This window comes from Rhagoletis zephyria, unplaced genomic scaffold (assembly GCF_001687245.7).
Source record: "Rhagoletis zephyria isolate East Lansing unplaced genomic scaffold, Rhagoletis_zephyria_1.1 Rzeph_scaffold_02289, whole genome shotgun sequence".
NCBI classification, from domain to species: Eukaryota; Metazoa; Arthropoda; class Insecta; order Diptera; family Tephritidae; genus Rhagoletis; species Rhagoletis zephyria.
In genome coordinates, this window is record NW_016159373.1 from 50,332 (window position 1) to 72,730 (window position 22,399).

The window sequence follows — 22,399 nt, forward strand, 5'->3', positions numbered from 1 at the left end:
AAGAGTTTTAATGAAAATAAGTAAATTAATTCCATGCAATTTTTACACTTTTATGTTAATTTTCCTCGATTTCTGGTTTCTGGTTTTCGATGGAGATGGTGAGTTTTCACGATTGCCTATTTTTATACCCGAGCGCACTTGTGCACAAGGGTATATTAACTTTGTTCACATAACGGTTGTTTGCAACAGCCAAAACGAATCGAGATAGATATAGACAAATGTACACATAAATGCTCAGAATGAATAGAGAAGTCGATTAAGCCATGTCTGTCTGTCCGTCCGTCTGTCCATCCGTCCGTGTACACGATAACTCGAGTAAAAATTGAGATAATAATAATAATAGATTGGCGCTTACTCATATGTTTGTGTTTCGCCGAGCTTCTCCTCCGACTTGTGGCGTGCGCCTTGATGTTGTCACACAAAGCGGAGGGACCTACAGTTTTACGCCGACTCGGAACGGCGATTGTATTTTTATGAGAAGCTGTTCTTCATGGCAGAAATACATTCCGAGGTTTGCCATTGCCTGTCGAGGGACGACCGCTGTTAAGAAAAAACCTTTTTTCTATATTTTTTGCGATGTTGCTTTGACCAGGGTTTGAACCCAGGTGCTGATGAGTGAAAGCGCGCACTGCTTACCAATGCTTACCACTACACCACAGCGGCCAAAAATTGAGATATCTCAACGAAATTTGGTATGTAGGTTTCCCTTAATCCAAGGTAGGTTGGTATTGAAAATGGGCGAAATGGGACTGTAACCACGCCCACTTCCCATATAACGGTAATTTTCAGAAATACGAAAACTGCGATATTTTAGTAACTACTGAAGATTATTCACTCAAAATTGATATTTACAATAAATTTTAGCCGAAAAATAAGATTATAATTTTTGGAAAATGGGCGTAGCCACGCCCACTTATGGTTACATGTGTATATCTTGGTAACCGCTGCACCAATTTCTTCCAAACATGGCACAGTCGTTGGCCTTGGTACACCATATCAAATGGCCGAAAATTTTTAAAATTGGACAATAACCACGCTCACATCCCATATAACGGTAATTTAGAGAAATACAAAATCTTCGATAAATCAGTAAATATTAAAGCTAATTTATTCAAAATTGATGCTTGCAACAACTCTTTACCAAGATATGCGTTTATGACAAAATTTTGGAAAGTGGGCGTGGCACCGCCCACTTATTATTACATATACGTATCTCGGTACCCGTTCTACCAATTTGTACCAAACTCGGTATGGTTATTGTGCTTGCCACATAAAAGCAAAACGTTGAATATTATTGAAATCGGACTAAAATTACGGCTGCTTTTTATATAACGGTAAATTTCAGAAATGCTTGAAACTTCAATATTTCGAAATTTAAGGACGCTAATTTACTCAAAATTTATACACCCCGGCTTACCATCTAGCGAAAGGTTTCGGAAAGGTGAAAAAACATATATTTAATACTTGCGCCGGGTATCTAATGTTCGGCTCCGCCCAAACTTAGACTTACTTGTTTTTAATATTTCGAATATGAAAAAATTAACTGAACTTATATTTTTATTATGTAGCTCATTTGGTGGAACGAATTCGAAGTTGGCAAATTAAATCTATTGAATCTATTTTGAACGTTTATGTACAGCATTTATGTACAGCGTGGCGACGAATAACTGTTACCCCGTTTTTTTTTTGTGAAATAAAAGGATCCTTTATAGATTTTGCGAAAAAAGTATTTTATTGGTAATTTTCCACAGATTTTACTTTAGTTGTATTAATTAGTTTTTAAATTTCAATCCTTATTTACATTTGCCAGCAGTGTAAATTAATTAACGATTACAAAAATGTAATCATTAATCGTTCAGTTGATTACGATTAATTAATTTTAATCGTCAATCGCGATTAACATTTTAATCGTTAAGTTTTAATCATTAATCAGATTAACATATTGCCAACACTGAATACGGCTTACCTACGACACCGGGAATTAGTTTGTTCGATCCTTTATCGGAAAGAAGGTATCTTAAGGGTCGTTCTATAATTAGATTAAGATCCGATCATTGGATCATGAAAAATTAACGGTACTCCTAAATTGAAGTCGGTTGTGCTTTTTTGCTTAAAAGTTACTTGTTTAATAAAAAGTTCTATAAACAAAAAAGTAACAAAAAATGTTAAAAGAGTTTTAATGAAAATAAGTAAATTAATTCCATGCAATTTTTACACTTTTATGTTAATTTTCCTCGATTTCTGGTTTCTGGTTTTCGATGGAGATGGTGAGTTTTCACGATTGCCTATTTTTATACCCGAGCGCACTTGTGCACAAGGGTATATTAACTTTGTTCACATAACGGTTGTTTGCAACAGCCAAAACGAATCGAGATAGATATAGACAAATGTACACATAAATGCTCAGAATGAATAGAGAAGTCGATTAAGCCATGTCTGTCTGTCCGTCCGTCTGTCCATCCGTCCGTGTACACGATAACTCGAGTAAAAATTGAGATAATAATAATAATAGATTGGCGCTTACTCATATGTTTGTGTTTCGCCGAGCTTCTCCTCCGACTAGTGGCGTGCGCCTTGATGTTGTCACACAAAGCGGAGGGACCTACAGTTTTACGCCGACTCGGAACGGCGATTGTATTTTTATGAGAAGCTGTTCTTCATGGCAGAAATACATTCCGAGGTTTGCCATTGCCTGTCGAGGGACGACCGCTGTTAAGAAAAAACCTTTTTTCTATATTTTTTGCGATGTTGCTTTGACCAGGGTTTGAACCCAGGTGCTGATGAGTGAAAGCGCGCACTGCTTACCAATGCTTACCACTACACCACAGCGGCCAAAAATTGAGATATCTCAACGAAATTTGGTATGTAGGTTTCCCTTAATCCAAGGTAGGTTGGTATTGAAAATGGGCGAAATGGGACTGTAACCACGCCCACTTCCCATATAACGGTAATTTTCAGAAATACGAAAACTGCGATATTTTAGTAACTACTGAAGATTATTCACTCAAAATTGATATTTACAATAAATTTTAGCCGAAAAATAAGATTATAATTTTTGGAAAATGGGCGTAGCCACGCCCACTTATGGTTACATGTGTATATCTTGGTAACCGCTGCACCAATTTCTTCCAAACATGGCACAGTCGTTGGCCTTGGTACACCATATCAAATGGCCGAAAATTTTTAAAATTGGACAATAACCACGCTCACATCCCATATAACGGTAATTTAGAGAAATACAAAATCTTCGATAAATCAGTAAATATTAAAGCTAATTTATTCAAAATTGATGCTTGCAACAACTCTTTACCAAGATATGCGTTTATGACAAAATTTTGGAAAGTGGGCGTGGCACCGCCCACTTATTATTACATATACGTATCTCGGTACCCGTTCTACCAATTTGTACCAAACTCGGTATGGTTATTGTGCTTGCCACATAAAAGCAAAACGTTGAATATTATTGAAATCGGACTAAAATTACGGCTGCTTTTTATATAACGGTAAATTTCAGAAATGCTTGAAACTTCAATATTTCGAAATTTAAGGACGCTAATTTACTCAAAATTTATACACCCCGGCTTACCATCTAGCGAAAGGTTTCGGAAAGGTGAAAAAACATATATTTAATACTTGCGCCGGGTATCTAATGTTCGGCTCCGCCCAAACTTAGACTTACTTGTTTTTAATATTTCGAATATGAAAAAATTAACTGAACTTATATTTTTATTATGTAGCTCATTTGGTGGAACGAATTCGAAGTTGGCAAATTAAATCTATTGAATCTATTTTGAACGTTTATGTACAGCATTTATGTACAGCGTGGCGACGAATAACTGTTACCCCGTTTTTTTTTTGTGAAATAAAAGGATCCTTTATAGATTTTGCGAAAAAAGTATTTTATTGGTAATTTTCCACAGATTTTACTTTAGTTGTATTAATTAGTTTTTAAATTTCAATCCTTATTTACATTTGTCAGCAGTGTAAACTTTGAGACAAGTTCATTTGGCACGCAGGTCAGTTAATTCATTCCATATCTTCTGTAACCATAGGCAAATTTTATCCATTTTGAGTCCCTTATACTCCCCCTTTTGTCCAAGATAAGGCCTCATACTTAAAAATCGAATAGACTCGGAACTGGTGACTAGGACGGCCATTCATTCGACCAACAGTTATACAGTTTTTTTTTTCTTTTTTTGTCTTTTTTTGTATAAAGCCTAAGAAAAAATACACCTGAAAAAGACTTGCGCGCCAAATGAACTTTTCTCTCAAAGTTTAAACTGCTGGCAAATGTAAATAGGGATTAAAATTTAATAACTAATTAATACAACTAAAGTAAAATCTGTGGAAAATTACCTATAAAATACTTTTTTCGCAAAATCTATAAAGGCTCGTTTTATTTCTCAAAAAAAAANGATTAAAATTTAATAACTAATTAATACAACTAAAGTAAAATCTGTGGAAAATTACCTATAAAATACTTTTTTCGCAAAATCTATAAAGGCTCGTTTTATTTCTCAAAAAAAAAAAACGGGGTAACAGTTATTCGTCGCCACGCTGTACATAAATGCTCAGAATGAATGGAGAAGTCGATTGAGCCATATCTGTCTGTCCATCCGTGTACTGTAACCATGCCCACCTTCATATAACGGTATTTTTGAAAAGTGCAAAAACTAGGCTATTTTAGTAAATATTGGATCCAACTTGTTGAAAATTAGTATGTGAAGTCGAATTTTTGTAAAAAATGGTACTATTATGAAATTTTTGGAAAATGGGCGTGACCCCGCCCACTTATGATGAAATGCTGTATCTCAGTAGCCGCTTCACCAATCTTTACCAAACTCGGTACGAGCCTTGTCTAGGGCCTAGCTAAGAAATCTGTTGAAAATCTTTGAAATCGGCAATAACCACGCCCACCTCCCATTTAACGGTTTTTTACAGAAACACGAAAACTGCGATAAATCCGTAACTACTGAAGTTAATTGAGTCATAATCGATAATTACAATAACCAATTAGCATAAAATTAGATTATTATACACTTTTGGATAATGTGCGTGGTGCCGCCCCCTTATAACCACAAATGTGTATCTTTGTAACTTATTTATCAATTTCTACCAAACTTGGTGAACTTAATAATCTAATAATCTTAGTACAAGGAAGAAATTCATTGAAAATTATTCTAATCGGACTAAAATTACACCCACTTCCCGTATAACGGTAGATTCCAGACATCCGAAAACTCCGATATTTCAATAACTGAGGACGCTAATTTACTCCAAGTTAATAGTTAAAACAATCTCTTAACAATAAATAAGACTGCTATAGACTTTAAGGAATTGGGCGTGTCACCGCCCACTTTATGACTACAATGTGTATCTCGGTAACCACTTTATAGATTCCTACCAAACTTGGTTCAATCATTTCATTAACTCTAATTCAGCATGTTATCGAAAAAGTTTGAAGGCGGGAAAACCCCCTCCTGATTATCATGCAAATGTAGTTTAGGGGAAGTTGAAACGACGATATTGATACCTGCACCGGGTATATAAAGTTCGGTTTCGCGGAACTCATACTGCTTTACTTGTATTTATAAGTTAAATTTCTATACGAAAAAAGAGCCGTGACAGAATCATGCTGTCATTTAATTTTTTAATAAAATCCCTACACATTTGCCACACAAATATGATTTTTTGTATAAATATAATTCATCTGGCAATCGAAAAACAAACTTTCAAATAAAGACAGAAATTTAAATAAAAACGATCACAATTTTATACGCGTAAATACATTTATTTTAATGGTAATTTTGTATCAATGCTGGTGTAAAAACAAAATAAACGTTTACAATTTTACGTGTACAAATACAAGTGCTCAGAATTAAAACAAAGAGAAAAGGTAATAAGTGACACGCTGAGTAATCGTGTCTGAGTTTCTAGGTAAGTCAAGTCTAAGTCTTGCATAACCCAGCTTTAAGAGTTTTGTATGTATTGAGAGAGAGTAACAGCACCAAAATACTTTTAAGGCATAGCATAGCCGGGTATTTGCTAGTTGTAAAATAAAAATTATTTTCATAATTCCTCTTCTGTGTCAAGCAATAATTAGTTTACCGCTACTCTACCGTTCTCTATTGTTTTCATAAAATTTTTCATATATGGGCGTGTGTGAATCGGTAACAAAGTTCTATGGGGAAAGCTGTTGAATAATATTTTTACTATGGTGAGACAGTTTTGCCAATCTGCTGTGTGAAATTAAATCTTTTTTTGACTGCAGTAAATTTTTGATAACCGTAAATTTATGCGGCATAAAATATTACGAATTGAAGTGAAATTAATATAATAAGAAAACACCTACCATCGTTGATTGTAGTTCAACAATTTAAGCTTTTATTTAACGAAAAATTACACAAATCAACAATCTTTGCGATTGTCAAAATTTTCTATTCATTTGTCAAAAATTTCACTAGCCTCATAAGCATTAGCTTTGTTTCTCAACTGATAATTATCACAAATTATCACTAATTTCTGCTGGAAAGCGTTTCTTAACCCAAAAAACTAGCAGAAACTAGCAGCTCTCTCTCGATCTTACGCTCTTCTTTTTTGGCTCTCCTGCTAATTTCTGCTAGTAAAATTTTTACTAGCAGAAACTAGCAGCTGTCCAAATGGATAAACAAAAATTCGCGCCAAATACTTTCAATAGTCAAATACACCGATCAGCTGATTACTTGCTAGTTTCTGCTAGTTTTGCGTTTCTTTACTTTTTCGTTATTTCGCTCTCTGTGAGCGTAATTCTTTCAATTTCCTCATTCTTCTTCTTCCTGATAATTATCTGCTAGAATAGAAAAGAAACAAAGCCATTGTATAGGCTTACAAGTATGGAAAGCGCCATTTTGTTTGTTTAATTTGAAAACAGCTGAGATCACCTGATTTTCAATTCTCGCATTCTCCGCACAGAGTTACATTCAAGTTTCAGAAAAAACTTTAAAATGTAAATTGAGAAATATTTTAGAAAAATGTGTTTTTATTCATTTGAATTGATTAAATAAGAAATTAAAAATGCATGCCAAGTCTTGCATTTTCAATAATAACGATAAATGTGTATGTTCCAGGCAAGAATTTAAAATATTTGTGAAACTTATCGTTTTGCGTAAAATACAAGAATGTGTGTAATATTCGTTGTCATTGTTTCTGTTTTGAATACCATATTCGTGAATGCCTGTGGCAAAATAGGTAAATGTGCATTTATTTTTAAGAAAACATATAAATTAAAATATATTTCTTTCCAGAGCGACATATGGACAAGTAAGGTGATAAATTTGTATGATGAATATTACGCGGAAAATCTTATGCATCAAAATTTCTATTCTAATTTGCATTTGAATTATGATATCCATTTCTTACCTTCCATTGCCGTTCGCATCATCGAACGTGCCTGTCAAACACTGCCGCCATCATGCTTTTCAGTTTGGCAGGCACGTCCGCTGTTAGAAAGAGAATAGACAAAAAGGGCATAGGATTCCATACTTATGAGCTACTGAAATTTTATTCACCTCATAGTTGTCAAAAATTTACTCGCCGCGAACTTTGTTACCGATTCACACACGCTCTATGTAAATATCTTTTTGGCGAATAAAATTTGAAATAAATTACTTGGGGTCGTTTTCTCTCTCAATATACAAAGGTGTTATTATTTATTATACATAGTAGGGCTGTGCGATTAATTGATTACTCAAAATTTTAATTAATCATAAAGTAAATAACTCAATTATCCGATTAATTGGAAATTATGATTACTCAAAAGTTCAGTTACTCGAGTAATCAAGATTTTTGATTAACCAAAAATAAAAATATTTGAGTAATTTGCTTTATGATTAATCAACATTTCGAGTAAAATGAGTAATCAACATTTAAACTCTTTACATATGTATAAAGTAGTTAAAGTTCCTTGATACTTTGAGAACAAAGTTTCTGTTTTCAAAAATTAAAACGAAAAATTTTTTCATATACAGAATGTAAAAAGAAAATAAGCATTTTCCAAAGTAAACTCTTTTAACGAGCAAATGTATTTTTTTGAGTAATCATATTCCAAGTAACTCGATTAATCATTGTTTTGAGTAATCAAAATCTTGATTACTCGAGTAATTGATTAACCGAATAATTGATTAACCAACTTGCTCGAGTAATCGAATAATCGCACAGCCCTAATATATAGGTGTTTAGATACGAAAATAACGTTTTCTCAGTTAAGTTTTTTTTCCTCCAGTGTGATTTTAAAATTACAGTCGTGTCTGGATATAGTGAACTAATTTTTGCATGGCCTGTTCACAGCATCCAGGTTGTTCACTATATTAAGGTTGACTTATTTTGTTCCATAACTTATTTTATTTGCTCAAAATTCATGTTTGTGTATGTAAGTGCAACAGATCTTTNGGTGTTTAGATACGAAAATAACGTTTTCTCAGTTAAGTTTTTTTTCCTCCAGTGTGATTTTAAAATTACAGTCGTGTCTGGATATAGTGAACTAATTTTTGCATGGCCTGTTCACAGCATCCAGGTTGTTCACTATATTAAGGTTGACTTATTTTGTTCCATAACTTATTTTATTTGCTCAAAATTCATGTTTGTGTATGTAAGTGCAACAGATCTTTGGAATAAATGTATACTTAGGAAAATATAAATGGACATATGAATGTTTATTGAAAGAATTCGCGAATAGATGTTTGCTTCATGCATGAGGAAATTGACTTTTGGACCGCTTTTTCACGTAGAGTTCTCAACACTATTATGCCAGCATAGTCAGTTTTTAATAACTTCAGTGGCTTTTATAGGATTTCCGAGCATTGAAAATGATACAGCATCTTTAAAAGTTATAGTTTTTAAAAATTGTGTGATGTCATCTTTTCCTACAGCTAATAACAGCAGATGTTTTTTGTAGTGCAGCTTAGTTAAGCGAATCACATTTTGATCCATAGGCTGAATAAAAGGCGATAAATTTGGAGGCATATAAACCACGAATATTGAGCCATCAGCAGTTTTAAGTTCATCTTCTGGCGGATGGCTAGGGGCGTTATCAAGCAATAGGATAGCTTAGCAAATAATTTTGAACCTAATAACTATTAAAAACGAAAAAATACTCGGTAAAACTGTTAGGAATTTTAAATGTATTACTCATGTAGGTGAGGGACGAAGCAATGGTGAAACCATTCTCTGAAAATATCTGCAGTTACACCATAAATTTCCGATTTTTTCAACAATTTCAGATTTTTGCTTAAACGAAAGGAATTTCCTCGCAGACATGATAACACTTAAAAATTATTAAATGCTAAATTTATTAGCACACAAAAAATAAAAAAAACACATAAAACGGCGCACATTCACTCACAAGCGGTTGGAACTCGACAAGCACCAAATTAACGTTAGCATCAAATAGTAGCAGCTTTTCTAGTAATAAACATAAAGTGATAAATTTAAGGGAATAACCGCTTTCATTTCCGTTTAAATTTGGTATTTTTTTTGTCAATTTATGCTTGACGTTGCTTTTAAAATTTTGTTCACTATTTAGAGGCTTTCGATTGTTCACTATTTAGAGTACTCTGTGTAAATATTTCGGTGTTCACTATATCGGGCATTCGCTATATAGAGACACGACTGTAGTTATAAACAAAGCACTAAAGTAAAAAAAATCAATGTTTTATATACAGGCAGGTTCTGCAATTCACTTCCCGAGTGAATTTCAATCAAACTCGCTTTGAGTTCAAATTGGCAGGAGTGGAAATTCAGTGAATTGCAGAAATTGTATAATCCATTACCAATGGAAACAAAAAAAGAGGCTTGATATATAGCATTTAAGCAAAAATGTGTAGAATTCATTAGGAGTAAGGAAGAAAAATAATGAAGCATTGTGAATACTAATAAATATAATGATAATAATCAGCCCTACCTCTAAATTCAGTGCACTTGACAAATTGTCAAGCTTGACTGTTTGTCAATAAATTTGCGCCTAAACATGCTGCAAAAATTTAATTTTAGGCGCTTTAAAAATGCACAACAAATTTAGCAAATACAGAGAAATCTTAGCCCAATTATGTGCCACATTTAATTCTTTTTGGCGCTGTCTGAAACTCTGAAGCAATCTCTTTAATTAGCAAACATTTAGGGCCGCGTTTTCATGACATATAACAGGGAGTCGACAACGATGTTTAACCTGTAATTGGTTTGCTTGTGGGTTTGTGGATAAGATAATAGCAAAAACATAAACAATAAAGTACTTCTAACGAAATATCCATCCCACTATTAAAGACTAAGGGCTGATTTCTCCAACTCAACTTAACTTAGTTTAGCCACCTTTTGGACTTAAATCAAAAATTAGCCTACGTTTTAAACAGCTTATTCTTGACTAAGTCAAGAAAATTGGCTTAACTAAGTTAAGTTGAAACCAGCCCTAAATATTTCTGGCCTGACTTCAAAAATTAAAGCTCGGGTGGAGTTTTCAAACATTTTTCTTTTTGTCGATTATTCCCAGATTACATTGACATTTAAGCCCGACTAACGAAATATTTATTTCGAAACTTTTTTAATAAAATTTTTTTATTGGTAAAGATCTACATTCTTACCTTTTCCGGCGAAGGTAACGGACTGTCCTTGCCATTATCGATTGAGTATTTCTCTTCTACGCGAAAACCATTTATACGGTCCCGATTACGATTCCAATCATCACGACGCTTGTTGCTACGATGATAGTCAACAGAACGTCGCCCATTTTGGTAGCGACGGGCATCTCGATCGCGTTCACGTTCACGTTCAGCACGTGCTGAAGGTTTTTCCGATTTATCCAGGCTATCATTGTTGTGCTTATTGCCACCGCCTCCATTACGTTCGTAGTTGTGAGATGAACCGGTGTAGTCATGACCGCTTCGGGAATAACCATTCGATGATGAACCACGCGAACCATTGCCGTTGGAGGCCTGTTGCTTGTTTGTGGTCCCGGTATAACGCGACCCAACACCACCGGCAGAACAGGATGAAGAACCAGTTGAATTTGGATTAAACAAGTTAGTGTTGGCCATTATGTGTGTGTCATTACTTTGGCGCTTGTTGTCGGGCATTTCAGCATACCCTGCTTTTGTGCCCAATTTTTGTGGTTGCTGCTGTACCGGTATTGAGAAATTGGCACTCAAGTCAATTTTTGCTACATTCTTTGTTGCATTATCTTCAATTGCGGTCAACGGAACGTTATCCCCACCACCACTATCACCAGCAACAGCGGCGATGGTACTGCTGCCGAGACCATTCAATATTTTATTATCATTCTCAAGTAACACTGCGCCTTGATTTTCTTGAGGCAAATCGTTGATCGCCCGGATTTCAAAATTCTTTGTGTCTGGTTTTGCGACGTTGCTAACAGTTTCATTAACTTCTTGTTGACTCTGTGTTTTGCTATTTTCTAAATTTCCCTCGTTTAAACTGAGATTATTGAAGCGTGGTACGAATTCTGGTGCTGAGGCTTGCAAATTTGAAGCATTAAAATCAAAGCCAGTGGCAAAGGGGTTCATATAATAGCCGCCACTGTTGCCGAAAGGCGTGTAAATATTGTCAAAGTAATTAAAATTTGTATTTGCGCTATTATACGAGTGGTAGCCACCACCGCTAAGGCCATTGTTGGAGTAAAGGCTGCTGTCGTTGCCATATGGCGAAAAGAGGCTATTGGAGAAAAGCTGAAACAAGAAGTGATTTTATTATAGGAAATTGTGGCATAATATAAAAAAAAACCGAAATTTTATTGAGAAAATTCTAAGCACATTAAGTGGTATATATTAAGTTCAAATGCAACGCAGATAACGATTCGCTGATATAAATATTAACGAAGGCGAACGATTAGTCATTCTACTGAGAAAGTTTTAATATTTATTACGTTAGGTACTAGTGAATGGTGTATTTCAAATATGTACATTTGAAAGAAGGTAAACCAGCTTTATAACATTATTTTGAATAAATTCACACCTGCTAACAATTTCCAAACCGATGAGTTTTTAATGTGCACAGACACAATGGGCCGTATGATAAAAAACTAAGAAAATGCATTTTCTTAAAATGTCATGCCTTTACTTAAGTTTATGTGAACAAATCGAATAAAAGGTTTTAAATTTAAGAAAAAGCAATTTCTTATTTTTAATTCATGCGGTTCAATATTTTATTCAAAACTCATTCATAAACTATGCAAAATAACTTATCGTTTCTACCTTACTTCACTTACATTGGTAGACTGCATTGTACTTTCCCCAAGTGCAGCATCTCCTCCTGACCCATTTTGAATTTTATTGGTCATGACATCGCCGAAATTTAAATAATCATTATTGACACCACCTTCGTTTACACTGATTTGTGTGCAAGATGCATTTGTATTAGCAGAATTTGAGCCACCAACTGCACCATGTTCATTTCCATTTCCTAGCATGTCAGTAACTCCTCCGTTAAGACCAAAACCATTATTGTTACCCAATAAATTATGCTGCATTATGAATTGATTGAAATTAACATAATTATTGCTGTTTCTGGCGCCCGCGGCGTCACCAACAGAAGCAATGTTATTATTGCTTGTATTCATATTAAAAGTTGTTGGTGGGTTGCGCGGAAACTCGCTGTTTTGAAATTTAGTTTGTAGTTGCTGCTGTCGATTTGTATCATCTGCTATTGCTGTACCTAACGAACTACCAAATGCTCCTTGCCAAATTTGTGATAGACTCGATAGCGGATTTGCCGACATTTCCAAATCGAAAATCACCAAACCACGTTAGTCTGCCGCTCAATGCGTCGCTGCAAACGTTGTTGTTGCGAACCACAAGACGTTTTCACTAATTGTTGTTGTAGTGCTCGCTGTTGCTGCGGACGCTGATACTCAAGTTGTACTCCCTCCACTACTTGTCTTGTCAAGTTTCTATTGCTTCGTCACTTTCACGGCTGCTTTTAATTCCTCTCTTGCGTAGTTTCGTTGCCTACGCTACTACATGTAACTAGTACAGGCTTACTTATCTTCGCCCAACCCGCTACCAATGACTACCTTTGGAACCGTAAGCCTGATGCACGCGGCTTTTCCTGTTATTCCTCCGGCCAAAATTGGCCACAAATGCCGTTTTCGTGCTCAGTATCAGGTACTATTTTAATTAAATTCTGCCCTCACTGGCGAAATTATTCCCCAAAACCAAGGAACTAAAAAATCCACGTCGTGTCACGCACGCGAGAACTTGGTTGCCGTCTGCAAATGGGAGACCAAAAAGACAACCAAACTATTAGCTTTAACTCACACTGAAAGATTTATAAACGTCAATGTGTTTTATAGCCGATAAGTTCAATATTTAAATAAAGATAAACTGTGAAACTAACGCTCTTAATTATTGAAAATCTGATATTCTTCTGCTGACAATTTCACAAATTGGGCAAATGGAAGTTTCGCAATGAAATTCGAACACTAACTTCGAAAATGCCAGACTACGAAAAAGTGCACAAGGCAGAAGCCAAAAGCAGAGTTGTATTTAGTTAAATATAAAATTAGCTTCGTTCCCCCATGAACGAAAGACTCAAGATCACGTAAGAACAAGAGAATGAAAAAAGTCGATTTTTTTAGCGGGTTCTACGCCATCTTGTTTCACTGGAAAACGAGCGAAAAGTAAACAAAGTAAAGAAAACAACGAAAACCAAAATTAGCCAAAATTATTGTCATCCACTTTAAACGCACAATTTAGGTAAAATGATGCAACAAAATGCTTTAAAATGTGTTGTCATGTTGAATTAACTCTTCTTTACTTGAATAAAAGTGTAAAATAGTGGTGCTTGTTATGTAAACAAACGCTCAGCTGACGAACCCGCTTTCGCAAACTTTTTTCTCAAAACCAGTTACAAATACAACGTCGCGTTCTTACGTGATCTTGTATTTTTGGTTCATGTCGTTCCCTACGCGTTCCGGGCTGCTCCGTTAATTAGACCGTAAAAATAAGTTAGAGCCAATTTACACGATGACTTTTCACCCTGGGTGGAAAGTCACACGTGTCGAGCTTGTCGGCAAGAAGTGTAGCGAAGTCAGCGGGGTAGGAAAGCACGCACGGTGAGCGAAATCGAAGGGTTTTTTCGACTTATGACCACCTTAAGCTTCGGAGTCTCCAAGCAAATGCGTGTCCTGAGTTTATACGGTAGCCATTCATGCCAATTACTATTGTATGTATGTATAATTCATATTTGTGACATTCTATACTTTGATATTGAATATTTTTGAGGTAATGGTCGCTCAAACTTGGGTGTGCTTAATGAGCTCTCTGGGCGGATGCTCTGGCAGGCTTTGGAGTCTTTATAACTATACAAACCTTTTTTCTGTGGAATAAATATTTAATATATTCGGAAATTGAGAATTTTCCTTGATAAATTCACAAAATTCACGTTTTTCATAAAAATATATTCTTACAATGGATATTTTATTGATTTTAAACTTTCATTTATGAAAACCCCATTCAGGGCTATAATTACGATTTGAGTTTTCAGTTTAAAGAAAGACAAGCAATAATTATGTACTTTACTATTGATATTACTGTCAATTTAGCATTGATATTATATTTAAACTACATTCTGTTCATAAATAACACAATTANTCATTTATGAAAACCCCATTCAGGGCTATAATTACGATTTGAGTTTTCAGTTTAAAGAAAGACAAGCAATAATTATGTACTTTACTATTGATATTACTGTCAATTTAGCATTGATATTATATTTAAACTACATTCTGTTCATAAATAACACAATTATATATATTTTATCCTCGAAAAGAACTTTTTCTAATCACGAGCCGAAATTCCCCACAGTAAGTATTGCCGTGAGCGCTAAACGAAAACGTTGCACACAACCCGAAAGTACTCCTCGGGGCCCAATTGGTGAAAAACTGCGAAAAGGTTTATTACTGTATATACTCTGCCTTTTATGGGCTGTTTTTGCTTACGCGTAAAAGCACATTTAGCGCATTTAGCTCTAAATGCTACTCTAAATGTACATTTATCCATACAAAATTCCTCACCTAAATGCAACTAAATGCAACTCCATTTTTGCATTAAGAGTCTAAATGCTAAAAGCAACCCTGNATAGGAAATTATAACTTTTTTACCATCTGTAAAACTGACGAAGTGGCAACCATCTAAAGAAGGAGAAATCAGCTGACACTGAAAAATCTAAATTCCGCAGATTTCTGCGCTACGGGCTACAACTACAGAAAAATTCTGCGATGTTGAGTTTTCATTTACATGGCGCTTTGGTAAGACNTGCAGCAAAAACGCTGCATTATCCTGAGTTTCGCCTGAAAAAAATTCACCCGAAAATTTGTCATCCGCCCAAGGCGAATTTATACAATTCGCCTTGCATCCGCCCATAGTAAACCATGGAAACCAAAAGTGAAAAGTGAACCGGTTCGGGGAAATGAAACTCATGAAAACAGTCTGGGCTGTTTCGTGCACAAAGAAGAAGACATTTATGATCCAAAAGTGGAACGTATTCGCTCTCTTTACCCATTTTTCTTGCGTGAGGAACGGTTTCTGGGCTGTTTTGGCACCCGCGGGTACTGGCAAGCTCGTGTGGAACAAACATATTCTGCTTTTAGCTGAAATTAGTCGAGAACGCAGAACGTATACTTAAACGCAGTCTGTATACGCATAATTTTGTCGATTACTAGAGCCCTCAGTGTTGCTTACTACACTGTTGCCACTCATCAAGGCCTTTTCATATACTTACCCTTTCAACTACAATTTTTCGTGCTATAATAGTTTGTAGCTAAATATAAACTACTTAGTTTTCGACAAAAACCTTATTCAATAGTAAATTTCAAATAGTTTAAACATATTTTGAATAGGAAATTATAACTTTTTTACCATCTGTAAAACTGACGAAGTGGCAACCATCTAAAGAAGGAGAAATCAGCTGACACGGAAAAATCTAAATTCCGCAGATTTCTGCGCTACGGGCTACAACTACAGAAAAATTCTGCGGTGTTGAGTTTTCATTTACATGGCGCTTTGGTAAGACAGATCGTGTCAGCTGACTCGGGTTTACGTACCGGTAGGTTTACGTTCTTGACTAATTTCAGCTTTATCCTGAATTTCGAACGAAAAAAAGTTCACCCGAAAATTTGTCATCCGCCCATAGTAAAACCATGGAAACCAAAAGTGAAAAGTGAACCGTTTCGGGGAAAATGAAACTCATGATAAGGCTGATTGTGTGCAAAAATTATCGTTTTTTCGAAAAGAATCGGTAAAAATGTTCTAAAAGTATGTTCAAATAATCATGTGTTCAAATATAAAAATAATCAGCCCTATGAGTTTAATTTTTCCCGAACCAGTTCACTTTTCACGTTTGGTTTCCATGTATCTTCGGCGCGTTTACATTAGACAATGCTGTCAAGACAATAAAGAAATACATATTAGTTGCCAAAGCGCTAATAATTGTCTCCGTGGCGTAGGCGTCCTAACAATAGCTATGACAATCCATTTTGAGTAAAATGTCAGGCGTGAACGCTGTATTATAATACGCATTTCGCGCGAGTTATTTAAGCTAAAATTAAAAAATAATAGAGAAGAGACAAATACTAAAGCTGAAATTAGTCGTGAACGCAGAGCGTATACTTAAACGCAGTCTGTATACGCAGAATTTTGTCGATTACTGGAGCCCTCAGTGTTGCTTACTACACTGTTGCCACTCATCAATATCTTTTCATAAACTTACCCTTTCACCTACAATTTTTCGTGCTATAATAGATTTTAGCTAAATATACACTACTTAGTTTTCAACAAAAACCTTATTCAATAGTAAATTTCAAATATTTGAAACATATTTTGAATAGGAACTTATATCTTTTTTACCATCTGTAAAACTGACGAAGTGGCAACCATCTAAAGAAGGAGAAATCAGCTGACACGGAAAAATCTAAATTCCGCAGATTTCTGCGCTACGGGCTACAACTACAGAAAAATTCTGCGGTGTTGAGTTTTCATTTGCATGGCGCTTTGGTAGACAGATCGTGTCAGCTGACTCGGGTTTACGTACCGGTAGGTTTACGTTCTTGACTAATTTCAGCTTAAGTTTATATTGAAAACTATTTGCAAATACCTAACTTACTCCCTGCTAGCCACGGCTCACCACTTTCCCTTAAAATTCAAACGATTTACAAACACATTCACAACTTTTTAGTCATCTCACCCACACACTTACAAATTTTTTGTTCGAACTGTCAAAAAAATGTNACTCTAGAACGTTCTGAAGTTTATCGCTCATTCTCTTTTTCTCGCTGTTCGCAGTGTTCATCCAACTTGACGTTTCTGTTTGTGGAACATTCTACGTCATTCCTCGAACATTCTGCCTATTTCTCGTTGTTCGCTTTGTGTTGCCGCAGTATTCGCCACAATATCCTATAAGAATTCGTACTCTAATAAGAAATCTATGCGTGACCAAGTTAGAAAAATCGGAGTTTTCATGACAGTATACATACTGTGAAGAAATGTCACTTTGCGGAAATTTTGAAGGTAAGGATACGTATTTAACAATTTTATTTAATTATAATGTAATTTCTTCTTTTAGACTGCAAAACACCAGCGACTTTAGTCACATTCTTAAGGTATGTATTGAGACTTTTTATATGTTTATAAAATTGAATTGATATTTTTGTTTGTTTACAGTTTTGGGATTCACCATCAGCACCTTCAANCTATTTTTGTTTGTTTACAGACTTGGGATTCACCATCAGTACCTTCAACGCTTGCATCTTCATCGCCAGGAGCACCATTAGAACCTTCTGCCCTCAGCTTCTTCATCGCCAGGAGCACCACCAGTACCTTCTACCCTCAGCTCCTTCATCGCCAGGAGCACCATGGGTACCTTCCGCCCTCAGCACTTTCAACGCCAGGAGCACCTTCAAAGTGTAGGTCCAACTTGGCAAATTTTTGCAAAGTTGTAAGAAAACTTAATTTTTCTGAACCACCATAAATAATTTGCAACTCTTAATATATATCAAAAGAAAGGTAAACCGATTACCTTTCTTTTGATTATAACACCGTTAAAATCGCTTTACGTTTTCATAAAAACTTTGCAACTTTTGTAAACTGCTATATAAGCAGTGAAAAAGTGGTAAAATTTTGCAAAGTTGTAAGGAAACTGAATTTTTGTGCACCATTACAAATGACTTGCAACTGTTAATATATATTAAAAGAAAGGTAAATCGATTTCCTTTCTTTGGATTATAATATTGTTAAAATCGGTTAACTATTTTATAGAAATTTTGCAACTTTGGAAAACATTATGGCTGCGTTTCTTTATACATTCCGGATAATCCCATTTCACTGCTGGAATAAACAGAATGCGTTTGAAATATACGTCAACATATCATCAGGAGCGTTCTAAAGAATAAGTAAACAAAAAAGTTTATTCCAAACGTTCAGAATGAATAAAGAAATGAAGCGTATATGTAAGAAGTGACAAAGTTGTCACATTTTGCAAAGTTCTAACAAAACTGAATTTTTGTGAACCAGTACAAATGATTTGCAACTGTCAATATATATTAAAAGAAAGGTAAATCGATTACCTTTCTTTTGATTATAATACTGTTAAAATCGCTTAACTTTTTTATAGAAAATTTGCAATTTTTGAAAACAGTTATATGCAAAGGAGTAGTAGTAATAATAAGCAATTAAGCAGCCACATATGTATGTAAAAATATCTTTATTATTAATGTTAATTGTAATTTTCATTCATAATATTGATTACTAACTATGTATATTAGGTTAACGATGCATTTTGAAAAATTAATTTTGCAAAAAAAAAATAAAAAAAAAAATAAGATTTTTTATTTAAAGTTTTGAAGGTTATTTTGAATTCGCTGTGAAGAGAATGCAACCCTGCGCCAGCTGATGTGGGCAATGCTAGACGAGTGCAGCTATATGTTTTTCTTACGAAGTATATGAATGAGTGCGACAGTGATGCAAGGCACACACGTACAGAGGGAAACTGATGAAAATCTGCACACCGCCCATACAAAATTCACCAGTTTTGAAGTGAATGAAACCCGCGGTTTCACCAGATTGTTCACCACTTTTGGGTAGCAGGGCTGTTTATTCGATGGTAGAAAATTCTTTTTTAATATGTCCTGATTATAAAACGGCAATAAGATGACCATCGAAATAGAAAATAATCCTAAGAATGGCGGCGTCTTGCGCTTATTGCAAATAGTAACACTAATCAATACTTATTTGCAAATAAAAAATTAAGTCCGCGTTTATACGATTCGATTTTTGGATATTTTTTCGTATTTTCTTTTCTGTTATAGATTCCATTTTTGCACATAATTTATTAAAAAACAAAGAAAATTATTGTAAGATGCACGCAACAATTTAAATTCATTAAATTTGAAACCTCACAACTGCCTTCACCGCGATTTGAACCAGTGATCGGACTCAAAAATTCTTTGTGGTAGAATCTGGAAAAAAATGTGGTAGATTTGAAAAAAATCTGCTAGATCCCTAGGTTTGGATCAAACTTTGTACAAAAATTAAAAAAATTCGGCAAGGTTTCACCTAAATTGCAAACTTTTTAATTAGACTCTAAAAAAAATTCCAATTTAGTATAATAAAGTGCAAGATTGAAGTTGCTAAAAATTGCGTTGAATTTTGGCAATTTTTTTCCTTGACAGTGTAAAGCAGTTCCTTCCATATCAAGGTATTATTCGAAAATATTCTAAGAAATTTCTGCAACCTTGCGGAGTGCTTCCAGCTTTTCTTTTTATCACATCACGAAGTAGCGAACAAATGTGGGACGTTCCAGAAACAGCTAATTGGGGTTTGCCGATTTTGACAATTCTCAAGTAAAAGTAAACAACGCCTCAGAAACTTTAGATGCACTTATTTTTTCTAATACTTTCACAAAAAACGCTGTTTTTTAACATTTTCGCTATTAGTTCTTTTTATAAATCATATATTTTGCAATTTAACACGATAAAACCACGATTTCTGTCGATATATTTATTACTGGTAAAATTTACTATTTGTTTGCTTTGTTTACTTTTACTTGAGAGATTTTATCCTCGCCGGGAATGCGGAATCTTGTATTATATCATTTTTGTTACCCTATAGTGTTTAGTATTAGACAATTTTTGCTCTTAAAATTAAGAAAATTATGTCAAGCAAAAATAAAACTACGCAAAAACGCGAACATGTGGTAGATTTCAGACCTTGAGTGGTAGATGCTCACAAAAGTGGCAGATCTACCACAATGTGGTAGAAGTTCGATCGCTGATTTGAACTCGCGACCAACGATGCTCGCGATGAGTCGGAAGTCTTCTCGCTGAGCTACTTTCATATTGTACGAGTAGTGAGCATTTGCACATTTACAACGCAAGTTTCAACTGTCCCGCTCTGCATCCGTTTTGTACTAGTTCAGAGATAGTTTTGATATATGTAGTTCGGAACTAGCGCTTTGTCAGACTGTCTCTAAATTTTACTGCACGGATGTTATTTTAGTTATGTTGCTATGAATTTCGCTTCTTTCTTGCGCAAGACGTCAAAATTATTGTCTGCATAGGTGAAATCATTGTCTGATTTACTGTCTGTCAAGACAGTAGTTGAGACAATTGGAAAGTATGCATGAATTAGTGAAAAAGTGTGCATGAATTGCTATAGTCATTACAGTATTGACCGGTGTAAACCCTGACTTACTATGGGCGGAATACAAATTTTCGGGTGAATTTTTAAGATATCTCACAAAGTTGTGTTTCATGAGGATTTTTCTTGATCTAAAGCTGACGCTCGATAGCAGGTTTTTCAGGAGTTGCGGCTTTTGAAGTCGTACAGGCTTTCGATGTCGTTCAGGCTTTTCAGGCGAGTAATTCCACAACAAACTTTTTGCGATTGACGATTCTTCGAACCTTTGACAATTCGCAGTAAATGGGAGAATCGTGTAGGAATAAGTTTTCCAACAAATGAGATATCCACCAAAAAATTCTAGTTCGATAAAAGTGATACTTCTTTTACCATTTCATTTTAGTTTATTCAGCTCTTTTGTTCAACTCTTTCATATAAGGGGTCTTCATTTAAAGTGATAAAGGGATAAATTGCTTAAATTTATCAGTTTATCCTCATTCTTTCATGAACGCACCTTGGTAAATATTTACATACATAATTGTTTATTATTTAACTTATATGGCTAGTTACGTTTTTATTCTTACCTCATCCATTATGTTCGTTTGCTTTTTATGTATTCGTAGCAAAAGCTACCATCTGGTAACCTGGTTGAATTTTGCTGAAATTTATGCATTTATCCACCAAAATAGTTTGATAAAGTGATAAATTTTGGTTAAATAGATTTCCATACAAAGTTTGACAGTTCATTTATCAAAATGATAAATTCATAATTTTATCAAGTTTATCAACATTTTATCACTTTTGATGAAGACCCCTATTTATTTTCATATAATTAAACAGCCTTTTATACCATATCCCCACTGGAGCTAACCACGTAGTTATGGCTGTTGAGTTGGTTATCCCGATAACCCACTTGATTTAGCGTAGTTTCGGCATATAAAAATGACAGCACTTAACCATTTCACTCACGATTGAGAGAAATACAGATTGCGCCAATCGCGGTACCGCTAATCCGCTCTTTGTGATTTTGACAGAATCAGCTGTGTGCGTGACGTCATCTTGGTGTAATTGTTGATTGTGAGCATACGAAAAAACCAAATAACAATTTTAATATTTGTGCGTTTATATTTCTGCGTGGTTTTAAACCAATGCTGGGCAAAACCCTACTCGCGAGTAGCGTCTGCGTCGCAGCGCTTATACGTATACAGAAACGACGCAGCGAATTTCAATTCAGTCTGCTTTCAGATTTCATGAGAGTAACACTATGCTTCGCCGTTGAATATTTTTATTCGTAATTTTAGCGCGTGGCTGCCACCTATATATGTAACAATGCCCAAAATGTCTGAGTATGAGTGCCAATTACAGTTTTTGGTTTTAAAAAAAGCTAATAATGCCCAATGCTTGTTGTGTGGTAATACGACTACTTGGAATCGTACTTTTAATATAAGGCGACATTATTTGTCATTCCATCCGGAATATGAAAAATATGAAGGTGATGACCGCGAGCAACTTCTCGATGAGCTGAAAATGCTTTCATATTATCAAAATGACGAAAGCGGACCTACGACATCCGTCGAATCAGCTAAAAATAATGAAAGGATATCTCATTTAAAAGCATCATTCGTAGTAGCCATGGCTTTGGCTAAGCAATGTAGGCCTTTTGAAGACGGAATTTTTTTTAAAGATCTAAGTACGGAGGTACTTAAATGTTTTGGGAACGATGGGAAAAAAATTCCGTCTTCAAAAGG

At 35.0% G+C, this 22,399-nt stretch overlaps 1 protein-coding gene and 2 long non-coding RNA genes across 4 annotated transcripts in view; 1 reads left to right on the top strand and 2 right to left on the bottom strand.

Annotated features, from left to right (window-relative positions):
- Nucleotides 1-13,474, bottom strand: part of stc (nuclear transcription factor, X-box binding stc) — a 49,842-nt gene extending 36,368 nt beyond the window's left edge. Inside the window, exons 1-3 of one of the 2 annotated variants that reach the window (XM_017620918.1) lie at nt 13,378-13,474; nt 12,251-13,249; nt 10,611-11,711 (exon numbers count right to left, since the gene is read on the bottom strand). In XM_017620918.1, coding sequence (XP_017476407.1) covers nt 10,611-11,711; nt 12,251-12,760 — 1,611 coding nt within the window. In that variant the 5' untranslated portion in view covers nt 12,761-13,249; nt 13,378-13,474. Of the gene's footprint in view, nt 1-10,610; nt 11,712-12,250; nt 13,250-13,377 lie in introns of those variants that run through there. The other variant, XM_017620919.1, reaches the window with a different exon arrangement.
- A 3,624-nt stretch (nt 13,475-17,098) lies between these two features.
- On the bottom strand, nt 17,099-17,843 carry LOC108366500 (uncharacterized). The gene is made up of 3 exons (XR_001848093.1): nt 17,771-17,843; nt 17,473-17,721; nt 17,099-17,218 (listed from the first exon to the last, which is right to left on the bottom strand). It is a non-coding gene; the product is annotated as an uncharacterized LOC108366500 (long non-coding RNA).
- On the top strand, nt 17,461-17,840 carry LOC108366499 (uncharacterized). The gene is made up of 3 exons (XR_001848092.1): nt 17,461-17,546; nt 17,602-17,638; nt 17,749-17,840. It is a non-coding gene; the product is annotated as an uncharacterized LOC108366499 (long non-coding RNA).
- Nucleotides 17,844-22,399: the final 4,556 nt, after the last annotated feature.